We start from the raw sequence: 17753 nt of genomic DNA, 5'->3' as shown, positions 1-17753 counted from the left end.
GTCACTGAAGGTGACTTTCGTCCACTCCTTTGGCACCAGTGAGGGTACCTTGGAGGATTCGGTAAGTAGCATGTACTTTACTTACTTTAAGGGCTGTTTTTCTGGTTCTATACTGCAGGGGAACCCTACTCTCTACAGGGGGAACCCTACTCTCTACAGGGGGAACCCTACTCTCTACAAGGGGAACCCTACTCTATACTATAGGGGAACCCTACTCTATACTACAGGGGAACCCTACTCTCTACAAGGGGAACCCTACTCTATACCACAGGGGAACCCTACTCTCTATTACAGGGGAACCCTACTCTCTACAAGGGGAACCCTACTCTCTACTACAGGGGAACCCTGCTCTATACTACAGGGGAACCCTACTCTATACTACAGGGGAACCCTACTCTCTACAGAGCCTTCACAGCCATTTTACCATATATATTCCAAGGCATTCAATATTTCACACCGCACATTGCTCGTTCATTGTCAAATCCACACTACCGAAGCACTTAGAAAGATATAAAGTTAAAAAAAATATGGTTCTTCCTCTGTTTAATCAAAGAATGTAATGATTACCTTCCCGGTTCCTTGCAGCGGAAAGGACTTCGAGAACCACTGTTCGTGAAAGGAGGCGGGATAGTAATCCTGGGTCAGGATCAAGACGAACCTGGAGGTGGGACTGACAGGGAGCAGAGCTTCAACGGGATCATGGCAGACCTGTACTTGACGAACAGTTTGGCTACCGAAGAGGAAATGATTGAATACATTCAGTGTAATGATGACCCCATAAGAGATACTTCTCCCCTCATGCATTTCCATAACATTACGCAGGACTTCACGCTTGGGGCTTACACCGAAGAGAAGAGGAACTTGAAAACCTGTCCTCCGAACAACAAGATTTACTCCGTATTTCCTGAGCCGCGCAGTTACAAGGAGGCAATTCACTTTTGCTCGATATTGAATGGCAAGATGGCTCTGCCTGTGAACGATGAAGATAATCTGGCGCTATACAAGGAAGGCAACAATTATGTGCTGAAATGCTCTGCTTATGAGAAGTCCAGCGGCGTGTGGATAGGCATCAACTGGGACAATAAGAAACAAATATGGCAAAATGCTTTCACAAAAGAGCCGTCGACCTTTAAGAATTTTGAAGTTGAAATAAGTCCAAAGGCTGAGGATGCACTGTGCGTTATTTCTCAGACCTTTTCAGAATCTTCTGATATCACAAGAGATGGCAACTGGGATATTGAACTCTGTGCCAGAAGTGTCTGCACTGCATGTCAGTTTGACGATGCCAAACCACTCAAGATCAGGGGCCTGTGTGCAGAGTCAATATTTGACAGACAGTATTATGTCTACAACAGAATAAACGAACGTCCCGTTTTCAATGGCATGAGCTGGACTAAAATAGCTTGGAATAACAGTCAGTCGGCGTATGATTACACCTGGACCATGTACCAAATCGCTGAACCCAATGTGCAAGCGAGGATGCTGAGAAAATCTGAGTTGGACTATCCAGTTGGCGTGCATGAATTTGAGGTTGTCGGGGACAAATGTCCCGGGAAACAAATCAAGCTTAAGCTGACATCTTGCCCAAATGGAATGTACACCTGCAGCGATGGGTCCTGCATCAAGATAGACAAGAGATGTGATTTAGAACTAGACTGCGCCGATCGAGGGGACGAACTGGGCTGCGTCACTGTCATACTGCCATCTGGGTATGACAAACGCATACCCCCACCAAAAATTGACAGTTCGACGCCTGCACAGATCAACATTGACTTCATGATCCGTCTGATCAGAAAGTTTAGTTTGTTGGATTCTCATCTCGTGGTGGACTTCTTGATCACGAGAAGCTGGTACGATTCACGCATCCAGTACAAAAATCTACACGATTCGAAGAATTTGAATCTCATAGACGACATAGTCGATGTCATATGGTACCCAGACGTTACACTTCTAGGGGCGGACCAGAGCATTGCCACATCTGAGATTCTAAGCACGACCGGATGGGGCCAAAGGCTCTCTGATCCTGAGCCAGATGATGACAAACGTCTTGATGAAGGTGAGAGAATTGGTGAATTTTGTGGCTGTCTTTTCAGCATCTTATTCTTGCAAGTGATATTTGTAAGCACTACTAAGACCTGCTTTATTATTATTATTATCATCATTATCATTATTATTATTATTATTATTATTATTATTATTATTATTATTACTAACTAAGCTACAACCCTAGTTGGAAAAGCAAGATGTTATAAGCGCAAGGGCTCCAACAGGGAAAAAATAGCCCAGTGAGGAAAGCAAATAAGGAAATAAATACACGATATAAGAAATGATGAAAAATTAAAATAAATCATTTTAAAAATAGTTACAACATTAAAACAGATATTTGATATATAAACTATAAAAGGACCTATGTAAGCCTGTTCAACATAAAAACATTTACTGCGAGTTTGAACTTACAAGCACTTACTAAGACCTGTATTAGTAGGGGTAATCAGTTCTACAAAAGAGTGGATGGGTCTTGAACAGGTAGAGCACACTAGCAAACTAGCTAAAAGACTCCTTCTCAGGGATGAGACTTCCCCAGTCCAAGGGCTGGGCCATATAGCCCAATTACATCAATCAAATCATATCTTTAGAAATAATAGTGCTATGAATTTGCCTGCCAGTCTCATATGGTTAAACTGTAACTTAGATTTAGTTCATGAAAGCACATATATTTAACCTAACTTAGCCTAACATTTGACTCATTATTCAGAATATCGTTCAGTGGCCACTTTCCTCTTGGTAAGGGTAGAAGAGACTCTTTAGCTGTGGTAAGCAGCTCTTCTAGGAGAAGGACACTCCAAAATCAAACCATTATTCTCTGGTCTTGGTAGAGCCATAGCCTCTGTACCATGGTCTTCCACTGTCTTGGGTTGGAGTTCTCTTGCTTGAGGGGACACTCGGGCACACTATTCTATTTAATTTCTCTTCCTCTTGTTTTGTTAAAGTATTTATAGTTTATATAGGAAATATTTATTTTAATGTTACTGTTCATAAAATATCTTATTTTTCCTTGTTTCCTATCCTCACTGGGCTATTTTCCCTGTTGGGGTCCATGGGCTTATAGCATCCTGCTTTTCCAACTAGGGTTGCAGCTTAGCAAGTAATAATAATAATAATAATAATAATAATAATAATAATAATAATAATAACTACACTAGCCACAAGGCTCTTTCCACAAAAATATAATAAAAAAAACTAATAAATCCCCCATCCTAAACAGCTTATTTACTAAATCCAATAATAATAATAATAATAATAATAATAATAATAATAATAATAATAATAATAATAATAATAATAACTACACTAGCCACAAGTCTCTTTCCACAAAAAAAAACTAATAATTCCCCCATCATAAACAGCTTATTTACTAAATCCAATAATAATAATAATAATAATAATAATAATAATAATAATAATAATAACTACACTAGCCACAAGTCTCTTTCCACAAAAAAAAACTAATAATTCCCCCATCATAAACAGCTTATTTACTAAATCCAATAATAATAATAATAATAATAATAATAATAATAATAATAATAACTACACTAGCCACAAGTCTCTTTCCACAAAAAAAAAACTAATAATTCCCCCATCATAAACAGCTTATTTACTAAATCCAATAATAATAATAATAATAATAATAATAATAATAATAATAATAATAATAATAATAATAATAATAATAACTACACTAGCCACAAGGCTCTTCCCACAAAATGACAAAAAAAAAAAACTAATAAATCCCCCATCATAAACAGCTAATTTACTAAATCCTGCTTTATTTCCAGACTTGTTCTTCTCCGGCAGTGGCAACATCCTGATGCTGGAGCGAGAGCTCACAGTCACTCTGATGTGCACCTTCGACTTGACAATGTACCCCTTCGACTCCCAGCGCTGCCCGCTCATCTTCTACGTGGGGGACTACACCCAACATTACGTCAGCACTGTGCTCAATATGGTGGAATTTACCGGTACGAGGCGGCTTCTCGAATACCTGGTGAGTGGTAGTTTAGAGGTAGTTTTGTATTTTTAGTGATATAAGAATAAAAGCAATTGAGCTACAACAACCATACGAAGAAGATAGTGCACAAACAGTTGGAAAATTCCTTTTTTGTGAAGAGAATATTGAAAATAAGAAAAGTATACTTCAACAAATGTGGATGAAAAGAGAAAAACTAGTGAAAATAAGGAACACACAAAACTAAAAGACACAGAGGCGCCTTTGTAAGGGCTATGCCTCACCCCAGAACCTGAACCTGAACCTGGTGGAATTTATCGAATGAGTCTAATGGCAGTACTTACTGTAGTCTTGAATCAACCGTTGAGTGATTATGTTAATAATCATGCAATGGACTGGATGAGTTAAGGTAATTGCGTGTAGCTGTTCGTTATTTGGGACGAGTAGATAATGGAAAATGTCTACTGGTAAGAAAACTATTCTGCAAATGTTTGGTTTAAATCTTTGTCTAAATTCTGCAAGCTGTTCGTTATTGGGACAAGTAGATGATGAATTATTTATTTTAATATTGTTACTATTCCTAAAATATTTTATTTTTTCTTATTTCCTTTCCTCACTGGGCTATTTTCCCTGTTGGGGCCCCTGGGCTTATAGCATCCTGCTTTTCCAACTAGGGTTGTAGCTTAGCATTTAATAATAATAATAATAATAATAATAATAATAATAATAATAATAATAATAATAAGAAAACTATTCTGCATATGTTTGTTTTTAAATCTTTTGTATAAATTCTGCAAACTTTTTTTTTTCCTTTTACATTTATTCTGCAAAAGTTAATTTTGGATCTTCAACGCTAATTCTATTAACGTTACCTTATGAAATTTCGCGAGATTCTGCAAAAGTTAATGTTTATTTGTTATGAATTATCATTCTAAGAACAGAAATTATCGTTCTAAGAACAGAAATTATCGTTCTATGAACAGAAATTATCGCTCAGGAACCGAAATTATCGTTCTATGAACAGAAATTATCGCTCTAGAACAGAAATTATTGTTCTATAAACAGAAATGATCGTTCTAGAACAGAAATCATCGTTCTAAGAACAGAAATTATCGTTCTAGAACATAAATGATCGTTCTAGAACAGAAATGATCGTTCTAGAACAGAAATGATCGTTCTATAAACAGAAATTATCGATCTAAGAACAGAAATTATCGTTCTATGAACAGAAATTATCGTTCTAAGAACAGAAATTATTGTTCTATGAACAGAAATAATCGTTCTATAAACAGAAATTATCGATCTAAGAACAGAAATTATCGTTCTATGAACAGAAATTATCGTTCTAGAACAGAAACTATCGTTCTAAGAACAAAAATTATCGTTCTATGAACAAAAAATATTTTTTTTAAGAACAGAGGTGTTAAAGTCTCCCTTATCAAATAACTAATTTCATGAACACATTTCTGTATTCTATTTACTGAAATTTATGTATGTGAAAAAATCCCGTTGAATTAGACTATGCATTGTCAAAACTTTGGCATAATCTTCCTAATATAATAAAGAGAAATTGTCTGGCTATAATATATATATATATATATATATATATATATATATATATATATATATATATATATATATATATATATATATATATATATATATATATATATATATATCATTTCCAGTCACGCTCCGTTCTCCCCATCCCTCGGGTAGGGTGAAGAGAGAGTAGTCATAACTTGATGAGTGTGTGTGTGTGTGTGTGCATATCTATCTAAATATCTATCAGTTATTTTGACGGGTTGTGTACACTATTAAAGAATACCATTATAATAACTTATGAGTAATAGTAAATAGTAATATCTTAATTATTATCTGCTATATTTTGTAACACTTATAGCTATGGATTCTTTCAGTAGACAATAAGCCCTATCAGTAATACAGTCTAATAGACATTGGATTGTAGACAGAAGGGAAATAAATAAGAAAAACTGAATGATTAATTATTATAAGTAACGCAAAAGCTACATTTCAGTGTTAAACTTGAAATAAAAAAAAAATTACAGACGAAGGTAGGTATATTATCCGTTAAGTGTCTCTCTCTCTCTCTCTCTCTCTCTCTCTCTCTCTCTCTCTCTCTCTCTCTCTCTCTCTCTCTCTCTCTCTCTCTCTCTCTCTCTCAGGATGTTGATCTTTTAACACATACCACTCATATATTATTTTTTTCAAACCTCTGTTAAATGCATTACAACATTCGTACTTCTGGCTTTTAAATCTAAGGAATCATAGTTTTAACACTTATTGAACACCTTTAACCTTGTGTTTCATAAGTCTAATTCATTATTTCGTTGTAGAACCTTGGGATAACTCCTCTCTCTCTCTCTCTCTCTCTCTCTCTCTCTCTCTCTCTCTCTCTCTCTCTCTCTCTCTCTCTCTCTCTCTCTCTCTTACTTTCAAACTTGGGCCTATAAATGTGAACAGTCTCTTCATCTCTTTCATCACTTCTAATTCAATTTCACTGAAGAAGTGTCAAACAATATACTACAATATAAGTCATCCCATCAGATAAAAAAAAATTTCGAAAACAAACTGTTTATATAGGTTAAATTGCATTTAAATAAATCTCCAATAAATTTAGTATATTTGAGAACAAACCCCTCAGAAGGATATTGGGAGTTAAATGGCAGGACAGGATTAGAAATGAAACTATAAGAGAGATTAATCGAGTGTTGTATGTGGATGAGATCATGATGAGGGGTAGATGGAGATTGTTTGGTTATGCTCTTCGCACTCCCCAAGAGAGATTAGTTCACAAAACTTACAACTGGGCACCACAAGGCACTAGAAGAGTTGGAAGCCCAGGCCTACATGGTTAGTTTGGGCATGCTCTTTGCACTCCCCAAGAGAGATTAGTTCACCAAACTTTCAACTGGACTCCACAAGACACTAGAAGAGTTGGAAGACCCAGGCCTACATGGTTAGTTCGGGCATGCTCTTCGCACTCCCCAAGAGAGATTAGTTCACCAAACTTTCAACTGGGCTCAACAAGGCACTAGAAGAGTTGGAAGACCCCGCCCTACATGGCTGAGGACTAAGAAGCGCGAAGTACGAGATGATGAATAGAAAAGTATTGAATTACAAGCTCAAGATACAGACGACTGGAGAAATCTAACCGAGGCCCTTTGCGTCAATAGGCGTAGGAGGAGATGAAGAAGATGATGGGCTCCACAAGGGACTAGAAGAGTTGGAAGTCCAAGGCCTACATGGCTGAGGACTAGGAAGCTAGATGATGAATGAATTATTGAATTACAAGCTCAAGATAGCGACGACTGACGAAATCTCACCGAGGCCCTTTGCGTCAATAAGCGTAGGAGGAGATGAACCGAGTCTATAGACATCCGAAAAGGCTGGTTTTCGAGTTGCCAACACTGCCGTCGACGTTGGCTTTGGCAACGTTTGCATTAATGTCGTTGTCGACACTGGCGTCGACGTTGGAGTTGTCAATGAAAAGTACGTCTAGAAGGTCTTTGTTTATACTTTGTTTGTGTAATTTAATAAATCAGAGAAATTAAACCACCCAAGATCACCGTACACAGAAGATGAGTCTAAATTGGCGTGGATATTCGGATTGATTTGGATAATTGGATATGTGGATTTGAGGTAAATTATGTAAATAGTCAAACATTGAAATTGGGGAAATCATTCAGCGAGAAGCGTGGATAATTTGAAAGGTTTTGACGCCCTCCCCCCAAAAAAATTATTGGATGGTTAGAAAAGAAATGACAGTTTTTCTATTCAAAAAATTCTTGAAGTGGTTACCAATTCGAAGAACGTCATGAAGAGTATCATGGACTATTATTATCTTCGCAGATCTTTCTATCTATCTATCTATCTATATATATATATATATATATATATATATATATATATATATATATATATATATATATATATATATATATATATATATATATATACACACATATATATATATATATATATATATATATATATATATATATATATATATATATATATATATATATATATATATATATAAACTAACGTTTGTTAAAATCTACAACTTTAGGCCAATAGTAACACAATTCAAGGGCTTTTGAAATAGCAGCAAGGTAGGCTAACATTAGGCCTACGTTTTGAAGTTTTCATAGTTTATATGTGGAAATTTTTTTTGGAAGATGTTGCTGTTCTGAAAATATTTCATTCTAGCTGTCAATTACTTGTAATTTCCTTATCTCCTTTCCTCGCTGGGCTATTTTCCCCGTTGGATCCCTCGAACTTATAGCATTCTACGATAAGGTAACTTGAACTACAAGTATCCCTTTCTTAGAGGTCAATTTCCAGCAACTGATTTTCTTTGTCTTTCCAGCAACTGATTTTCTTCTTTGTCTTCATTTCTTTTCAAAAAAAAGGTGACCAGTATCGAACACGAGTCGATGATCTATCAGAACAAAAGCGGCCAACAAATCCAGATAGTTCTAACCAACCTGTACGGGTACTACATCAGCGGAGCCTACATCCCGACTTTCCTCCTCGTGATCATCTCCTACAGCACCTTCTACTTCTCTCTGGAGGATTTCACCAACAGAGTGATGGTGTCCCTGACTTCACTGCTCGTGTTGGCGTCGCTTTTCTCGCAGGTAACGTTCTTTGTGATGATTCTGTTACGTCACAAACGATTCGACTTGATTTTATGGGTAGTATGTTGGCCAGGGCACTAGCCACCCGTTGAGATACTACCGCTAGAGAGTTAATTGGTCCTTTGACTGGCCAGGCAGTACTACATTGGATTCTTCTCTTTGGTTGCGGTTCACTTTCCCTTTGCCTACACATATATCGAATAGTCTGGCCTATTCTTTACAGATTCTCCTCTATCCTCATACACCTGACAACACTTGAGATTACTAAGAAATTCTTCATCACCCAAGGGGTTAAATACTGCATTGTCAGTGTTCAGTGGCCAATTTCCTCTTGGCAAGGGTAGAAAAGACTCTTCTGGACCGACCGACCATAATAATAATAATGATGAATTTTATCCCGTTGTTACATTCGCATTCAAACAACAAAAATATAAACTCGAATCCTTTCGAAAAGGAAAAAACCGAGTTCGGTACATTCAGCCAAAACAGTGAAAATAAACAAATAATAAAAACAAAATACCTTATTAATAGAAATAACTGAAGCATTAGAAGTACACCATCGACCTCTTCCATTTCAGATAGCTTCCGGGTTACCCAAAACTGCCTACATGAAGCTGATAGACGTCTGGTTCATCTTCTGCATCTTGGCCGATTTCGTCATGGTCATGTTGCTCGTAATCATTAATTCCATCGTCGACCGCCAGGGGGTCAGGACACCCATTCAGGTTCTCAGCGCCAGTGATCGTTCTGGAAAGGTAAATTGCATTTTGCTTAAATCTCAGAACTCAAAAAAGATATTTCGAGAAGTATTTTGAATTACGTAAGTGGTATTAAAGTGTGACACTTTATTTTCAATTTGAAGTTTCGTTTTTGGGGGGTTACAAGTGAAATATTTATATACTGATTTTTGTTTAGAGCGCAAAGCCTTACAAATACCACATGACTGTTTAATTGTACAGTGTACACAAATGCACACTACAATTTTAAGTACATGTTACTTTGAGATACGGTCATACTTTGCAAATTTATTTAAAAAATAATGAACAGAAAAATTCTATTAATCTGAGGCAAAATCACTGAAAAGATTATTATTATTATTATTATTATTATTATTATTATTATTATTATTATTATTATTATTATTACTTGCTAAGCTACAAACCTAGTTTGGAAAGCAGAATGCTATAAGCCCAAGGGCTCCAACAGGGAAAATAGCCCAATGAGGAAAGAAAATAAGGAAACTACAAGAAAAGTGTTTACAATTAGAATAAAATATTTCAAGAACAGCAACAACATTAGAATAAATATTTCCTATATAAACTATACACACTTTTAAAAACCAAGAGAAAGAGAATAAGATGGAATAAAGTGTCAGTGTACCCTTAAGTGAAATATCTGTATACTGAATTTTCTGTTTAGAGCGCAATGCCTTACAAAAAAACACATGAATGTTTACTAATCATTTCAAATCTAACCTCGAGGTGTACAAATGTACATTGTACAATTTGGAGTATAAATGTTATTTGGAGCTACAATCATTGCGAATCTTGTTACAAAACAATTAACAGAAAAAAATATATTAATGAGGCAAAATCACTGAAAATATTAAACAAACTCATCGGAGAAAATCATAACTTAATCATTTTTATCGTTAATTAGGTGACGTATTCATCAATCTACCTGAAAACAATAAAATAAAATTATATTCAAACTTTTCTGTAGGCCTACTTCCATAAGTAGCACCAAGATATTTACAATCAAATTTGAAGGACCATTTCTTATGAGTAGTCATATAAACATTATACTTTCTAGAGAATTGTAAATCATTGTTTTATCATAGATTGGTTTTATGGCCAATTACGTGAAATACAGATATAACTGTATACCTTACTGATCATGAAACACTACGTTTTTCAATAATGAAAATATTATTTAAAAAAGAATATAATTTGATTGTGTTTATCAGTCTACATATAAACACTAACATATTTATCATCATTATCATCTCCTCCTATGCATATTGACGCAAAGGGCCTCAGCTAGATTTCACCAGTCGTCTCTATCTTGAGCTTTTAATTCAGTACTTCTCTATTCATCATCTCCTACTTCACACTTCATAGTCCTCAGCCATGTAAGCCTACGTCTTTCAACTCTTCTAGTGCCTTGTGGAGCCCAGCTGAACGTTTGGTAAACCAATCTCTATTGGGAAGTGCGAAAAGCATGCCCAAACCCTCTCCATCTACCCCTCATCATGATCTCGTCCACATATGGCACTCGAGTAATCTCTCTTATAGTTTCATTTCTAATCCTGTCCTGCCATTCAATTCCCAATATCCTTCTGAGGGCTTTATTCTCAAATCTACTGAATCTATTGGAGATTGTTTCATTGTCATATTACCAACGCTAAATAGCTTTGCATGTGATCATATAGTTTTCAAAATGCATTGCAGCTCATGCAGATTAAAAGCCAATGTTTTTTTTTTTTTCTATTTCGATTCGTGTGTTTAATACACGATGTTGCAACTCAACCTAATGTTTACAAACTGAGTCACTGACTATTCATCTTCTTCTTCCAGCAAGTGCCTAAGATGGCGAGCATCTTGAAAACCGACCCGAAGCTTTTCAACAAAGTAGCCCAAACCTTGCTGCCGATATTTCTCGGAATCTTCGTCATTGTCTACTTCGGTGGCATTGCTTACAACCTTAACCAAGTTAAATACTCGTTTTAAACAGGAGAGGAATATTACCAGAATGAAAGGAGGTTAACATATGCAGCTATATTAGCTTAACGTTTACCGGTACAGGCGCCAACGAGCCGTATATGAGTTGCCATGTAGGACTTAATTTAAGGCTTGGTGAAAATGACATAGGCTACCTACGACTGACCACTTATTTTCTAGGGATATAATCTCTCTATTTATACGATATTGAACTTGTAATCTAGAGATAGATATGCGTAGTGACGTCAGAGAAAATATAAATTAAACCGACTTCAAATTCAATGCTGACCTGTTGATAAACTGGCATTTTCAGCAAACTCGAAATCTGTGATATAAATATACGAATACCCACCGAGTGTATGGTAAGCTTGTGTAATTGCAGTACAATAATTAAACGTATAAAGCACATAGTGTTATTATTATCATCATTATTATCATTATTACTAGCTAAGCTACAACCCTAGTTGGAAAAGCAGGATGCTATTAGCCCCCCAAGGGTCCCAACAGAGAAAAATATCTCAGTGAAGAAAGGTAACAAGGAAATAAGGAAACTATAAAAAAAGTAATGAATAATCAAAATATTTCAAGACTCGTAACAGCATTAAAAGATAAACTACATGAAAAGTAATAAACAATTAAAATAAGATATTTTTAAACCATTAACATTGAAATAGATCTTTCATATATAAACTATACAAACTTAAAACAATAAGATGAGAAAAAGTACGATAGAATAGTGTACCTGAGGATACTCTCAAGCAAGATAACTCTAATCAAAGACTGGAAGGTCATGGTACAGAGGCTATGGCACTACCCAAGCCTAGAGAACAATGGTTTGGTTTCGGAGTGTCCATCTCTTAGAAGAGCTGCTTACCCTAGCTTAAGAGTCTCTTCTGCCCTTTCCAAAAGGAACGTAGCCACTGGACAATCGAAGTAGTTAACTGTTTATTATCAAATTAGAGAATCTGTTAAATTGGAAATGGATAAAAATCATAAAACCATGTTTGCAGAGGCAATGTCTGGAGTGTCCATCTCTTAGAAGAGCTGCTTACCCTAGCTTAAGAGTCTCTTCTACCCCTTTCCAAGAGGAACGTAGCCACTGAACAATGGAAGTAGTTAACTGTTTATTATTAAATTAAAGAATCTGGTATATTGGAAATGAATGAAAATCATAAAACCATCTTTGCAGAGGCAATGTCTTCCAGAAAGTGACATAAATAAAACCATGATATCAGCATTGTAGATGGCGCAACTTTAGTGTCTCCAGTCTGTCTAAGGCAGTAATTTCAGTAGTCTTCAGTCTGTCTAAGGCAGTAATTTCAGTAGTCTCCAATCTGTCTAAGGCAGTAATTTCAGTAGTCTCCAGTCTGTCTAAGGCAGTAATTTCAGTAGTCTCCAGTCTGTCTAAGGCAGTAATGTCAGTAGTCTCCAATCTGTCTAAGGCAGTAATGTCAGTAGTCTCAGTCTGTCTAAGGCAGTAATGTCAGTAGTCTCCAGTCTGTCTAAGGCAGTAATGTCAGTAGTCTCCAGTCTGTCTAAGGCAGTAATGTCAGTAGTCTCCAGTCTGTCTAAGGCAGTAATGTCAGTAGTCTCCAGTCTGTCTAAGGCAGTAATGTCAGTAGTCTCCAGTCTGTCTAAGGCAGTAATTTCAGTAGTCTCCAGTCTGTCTAAGGCAGTAATTTCAGTAGTCTCCAGTCTGTCTAAGGCAGTAATTTCAGTAGTCTCCAGTCTGTCTAAGGCAGTAATTTCAGTAGTCTCCAGTCTGTCTAAGGCAGTAATTTCAGTAGTCTCCAGTCTGTCTAAGGCAGTAATTTCAGTAGTCTCCAGTCTGTCTAAGGCAGTAATTTCAGTAGTCTCCAGTCTGTCTAAGGCAGTAATTTCAGTAGTCTCCAGTCTGTCTAAAGCAGTAATGTCAGTAGTCTCCAGTCTGTCTAAGGCAGTAATTTCAGTAGTCTCCAGTCTGTCTAAGGCAGTAATTTCAGTAGTCTCCAGTCTGTCTAAGGCAGTAATTTCGTAAAGAGTTTACGATGTGAAACTAGGCTGAAGCTTAAATTGCCTGTCATTGTTAAACCCAGTATATGTAGGATTATTAATTTTTTGTTTGTAAAAATGGTTCAGAGTTGATGGAAGATTTTATAATAATTCAATTAACATGCTACCACACCTTGAGCCACTTCTTTCATGGCTCGTGGGAAGTTCTCGATTTATACTTCATTACCTCCGCTAACGAAGATAGGAGGAGGTTATGTTTTCGCCCCTATTTGTGTGTTTCTTCGTGAACAGCTTCCAGGCCACAAATATAATCGTAGTTTTGAAACTTGCAGGGATTAACTGTTATGTAAAAAGCTGGAAATTATTAAATTTTGGAAGGTTAAGGTCACAGTCAAGCAAAATCTCCAATTCTCATAATCAGTCATAATTTTGGACATTGTTGTCACAGACACTTCAAACTTAGTTCATATTTGAGTGTATGAAAATTCAAGCCAATTAATACATTTTAAGGTCAAGGTCAAACAAAAGGTCGAGAAATAAGCTGCCGCGGCGGAGGTCTGCGCTCTACTGAGTGCCCCTCTAGTTGTATAGAGGTTTTTCAAAATCGTTTTCCTAGTTGCACCAGTCTGTAAATAATGAACAAATTCAGACTGCTACTACATAGTAAATCTTTAGAGGATATTAATAAAAAAAATCATATAGAAAAATAATAATTTATTGATGAAAATAACAGTCAATTTCAACCAAATCCCCATTCTAAAAGTAAATGAGTAATAAAAAGAATGAAGGATTTAGCCAAGTACTCAATACAGTATTGAGTAATTAGGAAAATCCTTCAAGTACGTTTGGCCTGAGATGAAAGGCTAACACTTGAAAATACTATTCCTTTTTATTATGATTACAAAAGAAAACCACAACTAAAATCTAATTCCTTTTTGGGGGTGGAAAGTCCAGGAGTTGAGGACACAATATAAATGGTCCATAGGATACAAAAGTCCTTTGCAATATTAATCTATATGTTTTAATCAACACACAATGGCTTCCTTTATTTTGGAGCCAACACTGTATTTCAGTTCTTGAGATCAGAAGTGAGATAACAATATTGCCATGAATATATAGATCCAAATTTTATTTGTATTTACAACATAAGTTTTGAATGAGACTGTAGTGTATATACATTTTTTTTTTTGTCTATTTTGATTGCTGCTTGGAGTAAAGATTCTCTGGTTGGAAACCAAATACTTAAATTTTTATTTTGATGTATATAATTTCACCTATAAGTGTATCAATGCTAAGACCACTTTATTTTGGAAGCAAAAAAAATAGTCTAGATATAACTCAAGTTTTAAAGCTAATAAGAGCTAATTAAGTTGCATTTTGATGCAAATAATTCCACCTTTGAGTGTATCAATGCTAAGATAACTATTTTGGGAGCTGAAAAAAATTGCCTATATATGACTCAAGTTTCAAAGTTAATAAAATAACTAGATTACCCTTCCACTTGATTTGGAAGATTTAAAAAATGCTACTTTTAATAACATAAACAAATGTTCTAAGTAACTGTGAACCGTAATGCAGTATCACTAACAATCCTTCACAACACTTTCATTTTTCTTCAATCACATTTGACTGAGTGATTGAGTGAGTGGTCTGGCATCATTACTACTGGGATCAAAATCCATTTGAACTAGGTAACATCTATTTGACAGGAAATAGCACTTCACTCTACGTTCAAAAAAAGCGTCAAAATTTTGCATAAAAATTTTGATGTGTAACTTTGATACAAAATTTTGAAGCATAATTGCCCACACACGTTTAGGCATTTTTCCCATCAAAATTCAGTATCGTCAAAATCTTCGACATGGATGCATCAGTGGCCACAGCACTAGTGTTGGCACTGGACTCTGATAAACCTCATGGTAAACGTCGGAAATGGTCCAAAGACTAAAGAGTTTGATAAAAATTTTGACAGGAGCCCACACACGCATCAAAAATTTGACGACTCATCAAAAAATATCAAACGGATTTGACCAATCAAAATTTTGCTTCAAATCTTTTTTTGACATCAAAACGTCCTACACACACTCAAATTTTGCATCAAAATTTTGATGCAAAATTTTGACGCTTTTTTGAACGTGTATGACCCTCTTTAAACTCCATCCATATTATCCCAGATACCCTACTTTGTGCAAGACACCCATTATTCTCTGAAATGTAAAAAAAAAAGGGGGGACATATGTAAATTCTCTAAAGGAAATATGCGTTCCTTCGAAAGCGAACCTTTCTAATAAATATCAGACTTTTTAAAAAAGCAAAACGTAATTCATGTAATTTGTCAACAACGGATCATATGTGAATCTGCTGGTATGAAAATAATCATTCTTCTTTATAACAAACAAATATTGAAACAAATATATAAGATGAAAAGAAGAAAGTCAATTGAAAAGACCTTGCTTACCTTTCGAACACCAAAGTTATCAACCTGAGGTAATGTTCCACCAAGTCTTTCAGGAACATTTTATAGAAGGGGTTGTCTACTGGAAAACTTATGTCTTGGTCTACAACTGGAGCACCGGGCTTCTCTTTGATCATCTGACATTTTCTTTCATCGCTTTTCCATAGATATCCTACTTTGCACCGACATAAAACACGGCCTGGAAGATACAGAGGGTCTTGTGTCTGTGGGTCACAGGAATGTGTCAGCGTTCTTTCGTAAAACTTACCAACGCAACCGCGCACCTTCTTATTGAACGCATAGCCCTCTTTGCAAAAGCAGGTGACGTTAATGCCTTGTGTGAGGAGGTGGTAAAAGTTCCCGTTATCCTCAAACGCAACTTGGCACTTCCCTGTGCTTCCCTTGCTTGTACAGGTATCATTGTTACTTCCTACGTCCCAGCAAGGTTTTGGACAGAAGGCACCATAAGCACACTCGACAGGATCCGAATGATTGTAGAGACAAGGCCTGGATACCTTCAGATACCTGACTTTATTTGTAGTATACCAACACATAAACTGCATGGACGTCAAGAGGAATTTGTAATGTTCTACCATCTCAGCAGACGTACTGTTGGTAAAATTGACTGGATTTGGAGGTACTTCACCGCGTAAAGGGTTACTATGGCAACTTAGCCATTCTAAATGCTTCATTGTTAAGTTTCTATCAGTCATATTCATGCAATACTCATAGTGACTGAAAAAAGTATTAATATCCAGACGTTCAATCCAGTCTGTTATTGATAGTCCATAATATGCAAATATTCTTGACAAATAATCAATACATTTCAGAAAGCCTTTCTTGCAGTTTAGTACCACTGCAGGATCTTGTGGCATTATTCTGTAAGGAAACTTTATTAAAATCGATGCAGAGTCCTGTAATAGTTTGCTAAAAATGGGATCTAGTGCTTTTGTGAAGAAGTCGATTCCATAAGCAATGGTTTCGATTTTGTACTTGACTGAAGCTTCAAATTCCTCGGTGTTTTCTGTTTTGCCGATAAATGGTTTTTCTGGGTCAAAGTTTACAACATTCAAGGCATCCAAAGGGGTCAGGATAGGCTTAGGCGCTTCTAATGTATTCTTTCCTTTTCTGCTGACATCATCAGGCCTTGATTCTAATGTATCCTCTCCTTTTCTGCTGACATCACCAGGCCTTGATTCTAATGCCTCCTCTCCTTTTCTGCTGACATCATTAGGCCTTGATTCTAATGTCTCCTCTCCTTTTCTGTCGACATCATCAGGCCTTGATTCTAATGTCTCCTCTCCTTTTCTGTCGACATCATCAGGCATTGATTCTAATGCCTCCTCTCCCTTTCTGCTGACATCATCAGGCCTTGATTCTAATGTCTCCTCTCCTTTTCTGCTGACATCATCAGGCCTTGATTCTAATGCCTCCTCTCCTTTTCTGCTGACATCACCAGGCCCTGATTTTAATGTCTCCTCTCCTTTTCTGCTGACATCATCAGACCTTGATTCTAATGCCTCCTCTCCTTTTATGTTGACATCATCAGGCCTTGATTCTAATGCCTCCTCTCCTTTTCTATTGACATCATCAGGCTTTGATTCTAATGCCTCCTCTCCTTTTCTGCTGACATCATCAGGCCTTGATTCTAATGTCTCCTCTCCTTTTCTGCTGACATCATCAGGCCTTGATTCTAATGCCTCCTCTCCTTTTCTGTTGATATCATCAGGCCTTGATTCTAATGTATCCTCTCCTTTTCTGCTGACATCATCAGGCCTTGATTCTAATGCCTCCTCTCCTTTTCTGTCGACATCATCAGGCCTTGATTCTAATGTCTCCTCTCCTTTTCTGCTGACATCATCAGGCCTTGATTCTAATGTTTCCTCTCCTTTTCTGCTGACATCATCAGGGCT

General features: G+C 36.4%; 3 protein-coding genes across 7 annotated transcripts in view; all 3 read right to left on the bottom strand.

The window, feature by feature from the left end:
- Positions 1-9338, bottom strand: part of Papst2 (PAPS transporter 2) — a 199073-nt gene extending 189735 nt beyond the window's left edge. The window contains exon 1 of the mRNA XM_068345350.1: positions 9194-9338. The gene's annotated coding sequence lies outside the window, so the exon portion shown is untranslated. The remainder of the gene's footprint in view (positions 1-9193) is intronic.
- LOC137615455 (neural-cadherin-like) overlaps positions 1-17753 on the bottom strand; it is a 572326-nt gene that overhangs the window by 70891 nt on the left and 483682 nt on the right. The gene's annotated exons all lie outside the window — the stretch shown is intronic.
- The window catches only part of LOC137615456 (trichohyalin-like), an 8092-nt gene continuing 4973 nt past the window's right edge, over positions 14635-17753 (bottom strand). Inside the window, exons 2-3 of the mRNA XM_068345344.1 lie at positions 15844-17753; positions 14635-15592 (exon numbers count right to left, since the gene is read on the bottom strand). The exon at positions 15844-17753 is cut by the window's right edge and continues 1441 nt beyond it. Coding sequence (XP_068201445.1) covers positions 15586-15592; positions 15844-17753 — 1917 coding nt within the window. The 3' untranslated portion in view covers positions 14635-15585. The remainder of the gene's footprint in view (positions 15593-15843) is intronic.

This window comes from Palaemon carinicauda, chromosome 21 (assembly GCF_036898095.1).
Source record: "Palaemon carinicauda isolate YSFRI2023 chromosome 21, ASM3689809v2, whole genome shotgun sequence".
Lineage (NCBI taxonomy): Eukaryota > Metazoa > Arthropoda > Malacostraca > Decapoda > Palaemonidae > Palaemon > Palaemon carinicauda.
Note: the sequence above shows the minus strand (reverse complement) of the source record. Positions and strands in the feature narration are given on the sequence as shown.